The sequence below is a fragment of the Oreochromis niloticus genome, linkage group LG9, assembly GCF_001858045.2.
Source record: "Oreochromis niloticus isolate F11D_XX linkage group LG9, O_niloticus_UMD_NMBU, whole genome shotgun sequence".
In the NCBI taxonomy this organism is placed as follows: Eukaryota; Metazoa; Chordata; class Actinopteri; order Cichliformes; family Cichlidae; genus Oreochromis; species Oreochromis niloticus.
In genome coordinates, this window is record NC_031974.2 from 14,209,833 (window position 1) to 14,224,790 (window position 14,958).

Consider the following 14,958-nt stretch of genomic DNA (forward strand, 5'->3'; position numbering starts at 1 on the left):
AATCTTCAACATCTGTGTGATGCTTTCATGTCAACATGGAGCGAAATGTTTGCAGCATGTTTGCAGAATTAAGAAGGTAAAAAGACCCAGTAATAGCAAGGTGTACCTAATAAAGTGGCTGATGAGTGTAGTCTTGTTGGTGTTTCCCCATACTTTACCACACAGGTTATTTAATATAGATTTAGTCAATATAACGTTGTAAGAAATCTAAGAAATGAGGCATATTTGTTTATAAGGAGGTCATAACTCTGTTCATTACCCCTGCAGTCTATACGAGTGTTTGATTTTTTTCCACAGTCAAGTTCTTTAAATGACGCAGTTGCTCAGCATCTTTTGCTCTTACAGAATCCTGTTTGAACAGCGTTTGATTTTGTTCGGTACCATCTGAGAGCCTCTTTAATCCACTGTCTCTCTGTCACATGCAAAATAAACTAGACGCAGAAGAAGGATCCGCTTTGTTAAACCCACATGTGAAAAGTGAAACATCGAGAGGTTCTCTGCTGCGATCAAGATGCCGAAGGTTTGTGGTTTAGGATCAATCAGCACATTTTTTTAATGCATTTCAGATGACTGGGGCTAATAGGATTATGAAAAGTCCTGGGGGAGCTGCATGTTACCATTGCAATACCCAGCCTGCTGGCCTCCGGGGGTCATGTGATGGAGGGGGACAATACTAGAAGGTGTCAGCCCAGTGATTACCAGGTGTGAGGCTGGGCTCACCTATGAGGATTAGTCAGAACCTCTAATGGATGGCAGGTTGTGACCACAGATAACAAGGAAGCAAATCGCAGCCCTGTCGTTGTGGAAAGTGCTTTTCCATCAGGTTAAAAAAAACAAAAAACAGAGGTTCTAGTTTCCTTGGCAACTTCTTGAATCTGGATATGTGCAAAAGCAGCTCTGAACTTCTTGCACCACCAAAAAGCACAAAGATCCTCTGATTTGGCAATTGCTAACCCGTGTCAGTCTGACTTTGAATTTCTTACATTGTGTGTCCTTTGCTTCTTATCTTCGCCTCAAAGCTTTTGAGCATGTAATCAGTTAAAAGAAACCTTGTCTACCAGCCAGACTCGTCTGATAGAGGCTGCAGATTAAAGTGGCACCATATGCTTGGGAATGAAGTGCCCCCCCACTGCCATGCTAGAGCTTATTACTGGGCCCCTGTGTCACTGTCGGCAGCTAATTGTTCTTGTGGATTGAGGTGATGAAGGGGAACAACTCCCCTGTCTTGTCCTAAATGCTGGGTCATCTTTACTCTTCTTGCTCTGCAAATCAAAGCATTTCCTTGTACAAACACACAATCTGTGTATTTACAGCCAGCTGCCAGGCCTAGCACTTACACTACCCTTGTTCAAAATGCCTTGGTCTAAGCAGAGGGAGCCGGGAAAAGAAAAGCTCCAGAGTATATAAAACCATTGCTTTCTTTCTATGCCCTGACCATGCCCCATATGGCTCATTTCATGGATGCTGGAGAGTCTGATTGAAGGGCTGAAGAGTGGCAGAACTGATGTTCTTTATACACAGTTAGCAAAGTGGGAGCCAAGTCCGGAGCAAGGTCGCATGAGGTAAAAGGAAATATGTAGGAGATAGGAAAATGATTTGTTCGAGTGTAACAGAGTGCACTTTGTGCCAGATTGTGCTTCATAACAAAAGAACAGGAAAGATTTCTTTCCCAAGAAACTCTTAAGGTTATATCAGTGATTTCCACCATTTCATACAAGTACCCCAGGGGGTACCTTTGCAGCAGCTAAGCAGTATATGAAAACATTAAATCAGCTAATCGTAAAACGTGGACCTTAACAAGTTTCAGCAGAAATGTTAACAGTTAACAAAAAGCAATGGTAAGTAAAAGACAAAAAATTATTAAAATACATGAGTAATACTAGTCAGTACTACTAAAAAACTTAATACAGTTTTAACACTCTAGTAATAGTATATGTGTAATGTGTTAAAAAATGAGCCAGGAATTAAATATCACATGTTTTGGCTATAGATCAGCAAGAGAACAAGATGGCTGAATTTAATGGTTAAGTACATGAAATACACTGTTGTGCAAAAGTCTTGAGCCACCCCTTGTTTCTTTATATAGGTGCAGCGATTTATTGAAACATGAAATACAGTCAAAAAGGCAAAAACAGAGTTTGTACAATTCTAATGAGCCTGAAAGTCAACATGACCGCCTTTATTCTTCAACACAGCTTTCTTGACATTTCTTTATGTAGATTCAGGAATTGTTTTCCAGACTTCCTGAAGGACATTCAAAGCTCTTCTTTGGATCTTGGCTGTCTTTTGTTCAGTTCTCTGTCAGGATTATCCCACACTGCTTCAGCAATCCTAATGACTCATGGTATTTCATAGTGTTTTTTTCTATCCAGGTATGTACATTTTCTTAAGAACATGTCTTTCAGAACCTGCCACTTATTCAAGTTTTCAACTAATAGGTTTTTTTTTTTATCAAATCATCTTAAAAATTACAAAAAATTACAGTTAAAAATACAATTCAAAATTTAAAACTGTTATATGCTATATGTAGCGACTGGTTTATCCCTCGAATCAGGTGAGTTTTTCACTTTGAAATGATTCACAGGTAAGGATTAAGCAGCTAATCAGACAAAAAAGCATTCCCCTGAAAATGGTCATGTAGAAGGACTGGACTGAAAAAGAGTGGAAAAGCAGCGGAAAAGTCTGGCATGTCCTCCTTCTTATAAAGAAATGAGGGGTGGCTCAAGACTTTTTCACAGTTTTGTACAACTGATAAAAAAATCAGTAAGAATAACACTGGAATTAATTTATACAGACAGCTAACAGTTCAAAATTCGAACAAAACTATGGCGAGTATGCCTCTGATGTCTTCTTATCCAAAGGTGTCACAGGAGCTGACATTTCATTGTAAGCTGATCATTAACCACCTCTGGGAGAACGCCTCAAATATGAAAATATCAGCACTTGTCACCCACAATTAGACAGAGTGGCTTATACAGTTTCCTTCCATTCTCTCCCCCGTCTGCCTCTCTAGGCTCGGAGATTTGTGTCTTCAGGAGGCTAAAAAGCTGCCTGGTAATCTGAGACAGCATTAATAGAGAATAAGATGGAGCGAGGCGGCCCCGCAAATTAATTACTATACACAGAGCGGCATGTTAAAAAAAAAAAAAAAAAAGCTGTCAAGTGACACAGTGGGATTTTGCTTGTTTTGTGTGTGTTTGTTTGTGAATGTGTTTGTGATGCTGGTAATGGTGTCAGGTACATCACCATGGAGACTGTGGCGTTATTGTGTAGGGAGGACGTTGATGCTGGAGTGGCAGAACTGGCAGCAGACAGGAGCAACGTTGTAGCAACAGCAAAATCTGACTGGACAGATATCAGTTTTGTTTGTTTTTTTGTTTTGTTTTTTACAAAAAATGCCCATTAAAAAATGACAAATTGAAGGCCCGGGATCACTCGCCCACAAGATCCATGTTCACACCCAGATTATTTCATATACAGAATAGCAGTGCAGTGAATGACAGGCAGCAGGAACCCAATGAAACTGCCGCTGAAGCTGCTGGAACGACTCCCCTCCTCTCATCCCCTCTCCTCCCTCGCAAAAGAGGAGAGTGAGGGTGTCCTTTGGGGAGAAGGGATGACTTGACGTTTTGGGTTTGTCAGAAGCCGCAAATAAATTGGACTCACTGGTCGCTCCACGGGCTGTTTGGGCTGTAAACACACTGCAGCTCGATATGTCAAACATGCTGTAGTAACTGCAGTTATTTTTCTGCTCCCTTTCAGCGCTGTAATGAGAGTTTATGCATCTGCTGCTGCTGTAATAACCATATTTTTCTTGTTTCCTCTGCATAATGTGCTCTTGCAGGACCATATGTATGGTTTTGTAAATTTAGGCTCTGTCATTTTATAATCCTAAAATCTCTCTATTGGCTTAGGCAGCACGTGTAAATACAGATAACAAGATATCAGCAAGAGTTATAAATTTCTTTAGAAATTAATGCATTCGAATCCCTGTGTTGCAAACATCTAATCCATTAACAGTAAGTTAATTGTATAGTACTGTCTTCTGCACTGAGTCTGGATGCTAACTGCTAGTGGATGCCCAATGGGATTTTATTTGAACTGAGTTGCACAGACATAGCTAAAAAACAACAAAAATAACCATATAAACAAGTATTTATATGTATTTATATATAGATAGAGAGAGACAGGTTTAGACCAGTATTTGGCTCCTTCATTTTACTAATATTTTTACATGACTGTTTCATTTCCAAACATCTAAGGCTCTATGATGTCTCCCATTGGTTAATGACGTCCTGGTCCGGGCGTTGAAATTGACAATTTTAATGACAATTTGTTAGCCAATGAGCACACCCTGGTTTATTCTCCTTCTCTATAGAGATATAGCAGCACAGAAGTTTAAGATGCAATTTTAAAAGGTAAAATTAAAATAAATAATAAGTGTGTATGTTATGAGCACACATTCCAACTCCCCTCTAAGCACTTGTGGGAGCCATTTGAAGCAGGAAGAGTTTATCTCGGGTCCCGCCCACTTAGTGCCGCCAGCAGTTATTTGCCCCGTTGTTGAATGCCATTCGTTTTCTACGGTCTCCGGTCGCTCCGTCGCTGTGAATCCCTTCCAGGGTGGATGCTGCTTCGATGTCTCCGGTGGGGACAGAGACAGACAGCATGTTTTATTTAGTAGGACTTTAAACTAGTGAAATGAGCCCAGGAAGTCAGGAAAGTGTTTACTGAGGTCAAAGAGCAAGGGCCCGAGAGCCATTTTCTCATAAACAGCCCGAGTTCTTTTTGCAACCAATTAATTGGCCATTTAAAAAATGCATGTTAAAGCCACTCACACAGGCTTCTCCTTTCAGACCAGGAAGATGCAACATCTTTTATACACAGTCTATGGTCCTAGCCCTCCGCTGACATGCTATGCTAAAGTTACATTACAAGCATCAGAATGATAGAACAACCAAGTGTGGGCAGCTACGTTGTCACCAAGTCCCTGCAGCTGTAGCACTTGGACTTCTTGTGTGTGAATATTGAAGCATTTGATGGCTGAAGCTTCCTTGCATCTTTGCACTGCTGAACATAGTTGAGGCTAAACTTTGGACAGCTGCCCGTTTGTAGCTTCATGTCACTGACTTTATAGAAAATGATCTGAAGCCATTCTGCATTGGTAGTGTGAAGTGGATATTTTCCGTATCCACAAGAATGCGAGGCTCGTGATTAGACTCGTGGACGCCCGCATGCAAGCTCTTCAGCTTTTTGTAACAACACAGTTATACTAAGTAGCACACTAAGGAGCATAGCAAGAACAAGGTATTATAACAAGAACAACAAAGCACCTGTGGTTTCTGCAGCTGTGTGTGTACACAGCATAATCCCAACCTTAGAGGGTAACTGGCTCACGTGGGAGGCCTGTCAAGTAATTCAGTTCACTCAGGCCTTCCAGGTTATAAAAGCTGGACCATTTCTCTGCCTCCTCTCCTTCCACCTGGGTTTAATTTTTTGTGTTTGCACTCCAAAGCGCAGATGACATTTATTCATCCATTGACTATTTGCATTGCTGATATTGCTGAGGCTGACTTCCACAGCTTTAAAAATGTAAATTTAATTTACAGACTGTAGTGACTGTCTGGAATGTGTAAGAAATTTACAGTTTGGTTTGCATGTTTTAGATTATGGTTAGCCGTGTTGTTATAGTTATCAACAGAAACAATGTGCAAAAAACCACTGGAATGGTCCTTTAAAGACGCAAACAAAGCTTTGTCATCAGTGGCAAACAATTCCTCTCCCGCACAACTGTCAACACACAAACTCCTAAAATAATGTCCGTGAGGTTTGGTTGCCACCTCTGCCTTCCCCTGGGGACTCGCTCCATTCTTCACTCTTCAACTAATAATAGATGCTACTGCTCATGCCGCCATATTGTCCCATGTCCGGCATCACAGAGAAGAGAGAAGCGGTGGAATGATGGAGGCGGAGACATGGAGACACCTACAAATTCACTCCCAGCCAGCTCGGTCTCCCCGCGGGGCCAACCATTTGACATTTAACTACGATAGCTGTAAACAGGCCACTGGAATGCCATTGACATTCATTTTGTCTGGAGCAGTTTGTTTGCTTTTGTCACTCTCCTCATTGGTAAGCCCAGGAATTTTCTCCCAAAAAATAAATGCAAGCTGAGAGCAGCTAACAAAGACTAATATCAATCATTTTGTTCACTGGTCATCGAAAGAGTTCATGAGTTATTTTGGTGTTGTGTACATATAAAGACAAATATATACTGATACTATTCTAAAAATTGTACATTTAGATTTAGGTGTGCAGAGATCAGAACACAAGCACCTTCTTGCTGGTAAATTAGAGGTGTTTTTTGCAATATTCATCCCTCAAAATATGTGGAGTGAGCTTAACATACTTTAAAAAACTGTAGATTTGCTGTTTTTATATCATTACTTTGGCAGAAATCTTGACCTAACTTAAAATCTCTTCTTACAAAATCAATGTTAAAATGAAACAACTGCTGCCCCAGCTCCACTGCATGGATGAGAGGCACTTATGTAAATTTTTTACATAACCTCATCCAAGGTCAGAATGACATCTGAGCAACTCTAAAGGAAAAACCTTAAATTTGCCTAATCAAAAGTGTAAATTAGAGAGTAAGTCAGTACACTGACTAAAGTACTGGCTGTATATATATCATTTATTAAACTGATACCTTACTAGATTAATTAACTGGCCTATAAAATAGTGGAAACTGGATGTCAGAGATCCCGAAGCTGAAGGTCCAGAAAACAAAAAATGTATTGAGCTAAATCTTGTGTGGAGGGAAATTACTATGAAACATATAAATTAGGTTTTGATTCATGTTAACCTGCTTCATCCATTCCAAAGCCAAATTTGATGTGTGTTTGGGATCGTTGTCCTATGGGAAAACCCAACTGTGCCCATTAACCATCTAACTGTTGATTTGAGGTTAAGTTGAAGAATTTGGAAGTAGCCCTCCTTCATTATTCCCTCCACTTTGTGCAATGGTGCAGTACCACTTGCATGATGCTACTACCACAATGCTTAACAGTTGGTACGGTGTTCCAGAAGGATCTGACTTGTCCAAGCGAGCAGCTGCAAATTTTAGGCAATCTTGAAGGTATTTTGAAGCAAGATCTTCCTTCTTGGCCCATACTCTACCAGTTCATGGCAGGCTTGAGCCTTGGTGGTTCCTATGTTGTTTCTGAGCATCCTAACCAATTTCCTTTCATCAGAGGGGGACAGTTTGGGTGTTTTTCCAGATCCAAACTGTCTTTTTGATGACTCAAATGAAAGTTGCCATTCATGTCCAGCAAACAAACCTTTGAGTTCAAAGTTTAATGACAAATGTATCGCAGTTTCTATACTTCTTTGATTAAAAGTCTTGTTTATTCCTCCAGTTACTTAGTTACAGTCGCTTGTTAACTATGTTCATGTAGATTTTTCTGTAATTTGTTACTCATTCCTTATTTGTCCCCTGATGGAAGTCTTAAAAATTTATGACAATCCCGTGTAATTATCCGATGAAAACAGCAATCAATTTTTAAACACTGTTAATTTTCTCACCTGTTTCATGTAAAAACTAAGAGGCGTGGACCATCTGTGGTTCATCACTTAATCATAAACTGTCTGAAGCACCCACAGTTCTTGCTCCATCCCTTGTTTTTAACCGCTTCTTCATTCATAATAAACACTGCTGACTGTGTGAGCAGGGGTGTTGCAGATATCATCCAAACCACGCAGAGTCTGCCTTGTTCCTCTGCTGTTTACCTCTTCATTAATTCAGCCGTGAATAATGGCACGGGAGAACCAAAGCACCTCATCCTCTGGTAATTAAATGTCTATTGGTGAGACATTTTTCTCCTGGAAAGCATTTTTAAAACTGACACACATGCACATGCACACACTCCGAGAAGCTGCCGGTGGGTGTCCTGGGCTGGCGTTGGTAATTAGCATGCTGAGTGGTTGCACTGATTGCTTCATTATTTTTCAGATTGGCATCAGCGGGAAATATTTGATGGATATTGTTTGAGTGTAATCCATCCTAAAGCCACTTATACAGTACGTGCATCAATTTCTTCAGTTGTTGATGTTACTTCACACCTATAGGAACAAGCCCATGTATTTAAAAAATGTTCCTCTAAGGCGCTTGCACCCTAATCTTGATCCTCTTGCGTCAGGTTAAATGGAGCTCCAAACCTCGGTGAAAATAACCGCCATCATTGTGTTACTCAGCACACGGATCCTGTTATAACTTGTGCTCTGTTGGTCTGGGGTGTTAGAGTTATGAAAGCGAGGCTTATTAGCAAGGCTCAGATCCTGTGTGTTCTGAAGAAAAAATCAAAATGGTTTCAGAATAATTGGCTTGTTTTGTTCACAGCAGTTCAGCCTGACACTGTAAGCAGGACAGCAATTATCAACCCAGTTTCGCAAGGATTATTTTTGTCAACGAAGAAAATAGTGGCTGTGTGTAATTGGACATTTTAAGCACAAAAAATTGAGAATTTATAAGGTGCTAGATGTTTGATGAAGGCTTTAGTGCAGTAAATTTTATGCTTAAGTGTTTGGCTAATAGACTGTTGATCAAAAACAGTCCATTAATAAATACAAGATAGAAGTTTCTATGGTAACAGCACCCATTTATTTGTGGACAACTGTTTTGAAGCCTCAAAGGTGTTATTTTGGCCATTGCCGTACCCAGACTCATTTTAACTTAAAGGTTAAGTGTCAAGTTATTAGCTAACGCCAGTTAGCTGGTTAATAAAATGCACGAAGTATGCATGCAACACAGATACAAATATCTGCTAACCGGGGATAGAATATAGTACTGTGCAAAAGTCTTGAACTACCCTTCATTTCCTTATATTTTGCTTTGCAGAATTGGGAATGTTAAAATGTGCAGACATACAGGACATACAGTATGTAAAGCAAACACAATGTGTTCACTTCTAACAAGCTTTCCAGTCTGTATTTGGAACATTTTTATTCTTTAACACAGCCAGAAATCTCTTAGACAAGCTTTCCTGTCATTTCTTTAAGCAGGCTTCAGTAATATTTCTCCAAGCTTCTTTAAGGACCTTCAAAACTCTTCTTTCTGGATGTTTCTGTCATTTGTTCTGTTCTCTGACAAGATGATTCCACACTGCTTCAGTAATGTTGAGGTGCAGACTCTCGGGAGGCCAATCCATGACTGATTTTGCTCCACTTTGTGCTTTTCTCCATTGGCAGTTTTTTGGGGGGAACATTGACATACAAAAAATAAAGCTGTTCCCAATCAGATGCGTTTGAGATGGTACTGTATGGTGGATCAAACTCTGTTGGTTCTTTTCTGTCTTCATAATTCCAACACCAACACCACTGGGTGAAATGCAGCCCCAAGCTATGAAAAAGCCTCCACTGTGTTTTACAAATAGCTGTAGAAACTCATTGTTGTACCTCCCTCCTGACTTCCTCAATATATATGGACAACTACAGATTTCAACCAGATATCTCAAATGTGGATTCATCATTCCATCAGAGCTGTTGCCACTGATTTTCAGTCCAGTTCTTGTATATTATACAGTGGAACCCCGACTTACGAATACCCCATTTAACGAAAAATTGGCTGAGCCCAGAATGCCTACAATGCCTTCCGAATCATGTGACAACCCCTTGGCTTTCGTACTTGTGCTTCGCTGTTCCACTTGAACGACGTATTGTTGTTGCCGTTAGCAATTAGCCTATAACCTATCGTTCAGTCAAAAGGCACGATGGGTGCTTCGACTTACGAAAATTTTCGACTAACGAAAGACCCTCGGGAACAAATTAATTTCGTAAGTCGGGGTTCCACTGTATTATATATCTGGCATACCTTAAGTTTGCTCCCTGTTTCCCTTCTTTAAGATTGGCTTCTTGGAAGCCACCAACTGAGACCATGTCTGATCATGCTTCAGTGAACAGTAGATGGATCAACTGAACATGACTTTCTGATACTTTTCTGTTGGAGAAATGCAGAGTTTTCAGCTAAAAGCTCTTTAGGAATCATTTTGTTGGTGGAAAAACACAATTGTATGCCTGTCAAACTGGCTTTTTTATACATTCATATAACGAAATTGGAACAAATTGTGTTTTTGTGAGTAACAAAGTGCCTAAAGATACTATTTAAAATGGGTTCTTTGCTAAGTTGTCTTTTATTTGTAGACACAACACTGGTTCATTCCTTGAGTTAGGTACTTTTTTAGAGATCGAGTATTTCATAGGTCCGCATTAAGCAGCTTTCCAACAAAAATATTCCTCTGAAATGGTCAGGAACAAAACTCTGAGAGACCTTCAGAAAGCCTGGAGAGCTGCTGCTCGAGAACACTTTTAACATAACAACAAGAAAGTCTCCTTGGAAGAAAGAAATGAAGAAATAAAGAAATGAGGGGCGGCTCAAGACCTTTGCACACTATTGTACAAATAAAATAAGTATTAAATTTCACTTACTAAACAAACTAGAGCACAGACTTATTCCTGTAAGTACAGCAAATCACACAGCAAGTCATGTGACTCATCAGATAATTGCATTAAAATATTTGAAGTTTTTAGGTGAAGCCATCTTTCATCCTCTGGCAGCTGGGATAGGTGCCAGTCCTCTCATGACCTTGTATTCTTTAAGATTTTATACAGAGTCATGTAAAAAACTAATGCATTCAATACGGGAATGGACTGACTCCATTTAGAAACAGCTTCAAGTGGTCATTCAAGGAACATCTGTTTTTTAAACAACTTGTATATAAACACCCATTTTCTTCCACTTATCTGGGGACGACTCGCAGGAGCAGCAGTCTATCTGGGGGATCACTAAGAGAGATGTAATGTGTGGGACATGCCCAGAACACGTCACCCAGGAGGTGCCCGGGAAGCATCCTTATCAAATGCCCGAACCACCTTAACTGGCTCCTTTCGATGTGGAGGAGTAGTGGCTCTCCTCTGAGCCTCTCTTAGATGACTGAACTCTTCAGGTAGGTTTTTTAAGGTAGAGGAAGAGGCCAGCCACTCTTCAGAGAAAAATTATTTCCACTGCTTATATAAGCAATCTTGTTCTTTCGGTCACTACCCAGAGCTCGTGACCATAGGTGAGGGCAGGAATACAGATCGACCAGTAAATTCAGAGCTTTACTTTTAATGCTCACCTGCCTTTTCACCATCAGCATCACTGCACCTGTGCCCCCAACCCGTCTGCCAATCTCTCGCCCTCTTCTCCCCTTACTGGCGAACAAGATCCTGAGGTACGTAAACTCCAGCACAAACAAATGTGCATTTAGATAAACTAAGATGGTAAATGTCTTTTTCAGTTTTTATTATTTGTTAGTGAAAATAGTCATTTATAGCTCATTTGGAAGAAAGACTGATGAATGGATTGTCCCTCATTGTGTACAGATTTCAGTGAAACCTGTACACGATGATCACCTAATGGGTCTTCACTCAAATTGCAAGGTCAGGATCATGTTTGTCATTTTGTGGGCAGAAATCTGCAAACTGTGATGGATCGTGGATCTTTTCCCATGACTGGAGAGAGAGAGAAAACACCTGCTTGATACTTTGTCAGTTTCTGCCACTTCTGATTTTTCATTTGCTGCTTTCCTGATTACAGTGCCCGCATAATCGGGCGCTTTCTGCTCAGCGATATTGATCCAAATGTTGTGTCAAACATGTTCCCCTCTGACACCTCCTGCACTGCAACCGGACTCCCACTAGACCAGCATCAGCAGGATCTCACTTTAAAATGTCAACCCTGTCAGGTCTCCAAGCCATCATATCATCTGTCATCTCCGAGTGAACGTCAGCCCCAGAGCTGCAGGAGATGTTGATTCAAGTCATTACAGCTGCTCTGCTCGCTCCTGTGGTGGCTGGAAGGGAGAGGTCACCCCTGTGAGGACTCTAGGGCGCTCTCAGGGTGTGCCCTTCACGGGCATGTTTGGGTGTTGTGTGCTGCAGTACGCACAGTTTTAGTCTTTAATTGCCTTATTAGAGCTTTAGTCTGTTTGGTGAACTGAGCAACCGGGGTGCTCATCCGTAAGTAAATTCTCCCGCTTCAGGCCAATTGTCCTGGTCGTGTTGTTGTAGAGCGCATCTGCCTTCGCCTGTCACTCTGAATAACAATAGGTCTAATTGATGCAGTGTCTGTGTGTGTATCAGCATACAGCGAGCCAGACACACTCTACACTAGAAGCTCTTGGAGTTAATCCGTCTCACTAATGGTGGTGGGTGAGGGGGGAAGGAGGAGGAGGAGAGAGGAGAACAATGCGACATCTTTCCCTCCGTCTCTCTCGCTGTTTGGGCTCCGGACACGTGGTCATCACCCGGCGGGAAATCTCGGGACCTTGGATGTTCCGTACGGATGTTGCTCCTCTTGTTCGCTCGTCCCAGCTGGCTCTCAGCAATCTCTGCTGCACCACTCAAGGAAACGAGGTACAATACACACCCCAGCCCCCCTCCATGCCTCCAAAAAACATCCCTACTGCTTTTCGTTCCTGCCATTGTCATGATCCAAGAGGTTGCGTCAAGAGGTAAAATCAGGAATGTGTGTACAGAGTGTGGAAAGTCCTGGAGATTCTGAGGTGTATGCTCTGCTGTTTCTCCTGAAACTGTGTTTGGGGCCCATTAACTGAGACGGGAAGCGTTGAGACAGAGTGGAAACAGTTGAATTTCCTGCTTTGCGATGCAAATTCTTGGGTACAACGCGGACTTGCTGTGTCTACTTCACGGACATTCCTGAATGCGCCAAAGGGCCCCGTTTCCGGCCATTCTCCAGACGTAGCTGCTGTGTGGTTCATAGATACTCGCAGTTGGATTATCAGATGATACGTCCACAGGAAAGCGTGAACTCCGCTGCCTATTGTCACATTTTCACTCACTTACATCTTTAAATTCCAGATTACTGAATAGTACTGGATGAAGAGGATTTCCGAGGTTAGTTATTTCCTTCGGTGGTGACATCAGTTTCCTGACTTGCTTTCAAGTATCAGTTATGTGGGTTGCGACCCTTAAAAATTCAGCAGTTCTCCGTCTGTTAAGCAGCACTGATACCTACATTTATCTTTTGTTTTTTGTCCTCGACCCCCCAGGATGCTGAAATAAGCACACTGTCCCACCCTGCTACATCTTATGTTTATTTGAAGGGATTAAGCATGTTTATGGTATTATTCCCTCTGTGATGGTAGCTACCCCGAGCCTTTTGTTCTGCGTTAAGTAAAAACTAGAAGAGTAGGAAGTAGCTCATACCCCGAAGGCACAACCCTTGGTTTGTCATCTTGCACTGCTGCATTTTTAATCTGCAAGCCTCAAAGCAAATAAAATAGCTTTCATGTTCATGCATGACACTTGGTTAGATGACACGAATCATTTGGACATAGTAACATCAGACCAAATTGTGTCCTCCTTATATATGAGAGCTGGCTTTTAATAACCAATGTTTTCTGCAGAGGTTGTGTGGACGCGAAGGCAGTGTTTGCTGACGCAGAGGTGGTCGTTTCTTCTGTGGAAGAAGTTTTAAGGCTAGTTTTAAGGCTACAAAGTGTCCTCAGAAGCGGCGTCACATCAGGGATTTCTGGCGGGAAGCACTTTGACAAATGGTCCTTCTCTGCTTAATGTCGCAGCAAGTTGTGCTGCAGTGCACAAAAAAAGTGTTTCTGCTGTCGCAGGGCCAAACATTTGTATCAAAGCTTGTGCTCTTGCCTAAATGCTGATTTTTTTGAGTTACCTGCTTAGTATAAAAGGCTAAGGTGCATTCAGGGAGGCCTTGCGGGAAGCGTGATGTCCACTGGGTAGCCGGAGGATAGATGGCGGCTGACAGCACCCTCGGTGTTGCAGCGCTACTGCTGTGTCATGCTATTTTGCTCTGTTGTTGGCTTGTCTGTTTGTCTCAATTTTAAATCTCTGGAGAAGTGTCTGCTGTTATTCAATATGTGGAGCTAAAAATACCTTCTGCCTTAACAATCAGAGCAGAAAACAGATGTTACAGTAAGATGTGATTGGATGTTTTGTCCCACGGAGACTGCTAACGTTTGTCTGACGAATACATCAAAAACAGGCTTTAAAGTCACACCTTGTAAGTTCACAGTTCATCTGTAGACTTTGCTTACTTTTTAAAGTCTTCATTATAAAACTAGTTTGCATTTTTCGTCCTCTTTGCCAGTCATTTTACTCTTTCCTGTTGTTAATGTGATACAAATTTAGCAGCGTACTCAAATTACAATCTCAAACACGTATAGGGAGACTGATCAAAACACGACAGAATAAAAAACAATAGTATGTCATGGTTTAACGTAGTTGTAAGTACTACCATGCTCTATAGAAAATGTAAAAATTGTATTATTGTATATTAGTATCACCAGAATGTTATTGATAAGAATACAGAAAAATCCAAGTGTTATGTAAACAACATAATAAGTAAAGGTTTAAACCACCAAAAGCCACAAAATCCCCCAAAATGAGAAAAATGACTAATTTTTTAATGTAATATAGGAAATACAGTAAGACACAAGAAACAACTGGACTCAGGTCTTTAGTTTCTAGTCTTAAACCTTTAGAGTTCATGAATCTAATACACTCACTGGACATATTGTTAGGCACACCATGTTTGCAACAATACTGAAATATGTTGTGGCATTTCACACTATCCCAAACCAATGACAGAATATTCCACGAATCGGTGTTTTCAGATACTGCAATAGTGGCATTTTCCTCAAGAGAACTGCGGCTCTCTGGATGTGTTCCCTTTTTCTGATCGTTCTCTGTAAACCCTGGAGATGGCTGTGTGTGGGAAATCCCAGTAGATCAGCAGTTTATGAAATACTCCGACCAGCCCATCTGGCGCCAACAACGATGCCACATTCAAAATCACTTAAATCACCTTTTTCTTCCATTTCTGATGCTCAGTTTGAGCTTCAGCACGTCGTCTCGACCATGTCTACATAA

The 14,958-nt window shown here is 41.2% G+C and overlaps 1 protein-coding gene across 2 annotated transcripts in view; it reads left to right on the forward strand.

Moving 5' to 3' along the window:
• tmem108 (transmembrane protein 108) overlaps positions 1 to 14,958 on the forward strand; it is a 58,666-nt gene that overhangs the window by 5,656 nt on the left and 38,052 nt on the right. The window contains exon 1 of one of the 2 annotated variants that reach the window (XM_025910194.1): positions 12,222 to 12,450. The exons of the other annotated variant lie outside the window; for it this stretch is intronic. Coding sequence (XP_025765979.1) covers positions 12,237 to 12,450 — 214 coding nt within the window. The 5' untranslated portion in view covers positions 12,222 to 12,236. Of the gene's footprint in view, positions 1 to 12,221; positions 12,451 to 14,958 lie in introns of those variants that run through there. 2 annotated transcript variants of the gene reach the window in all.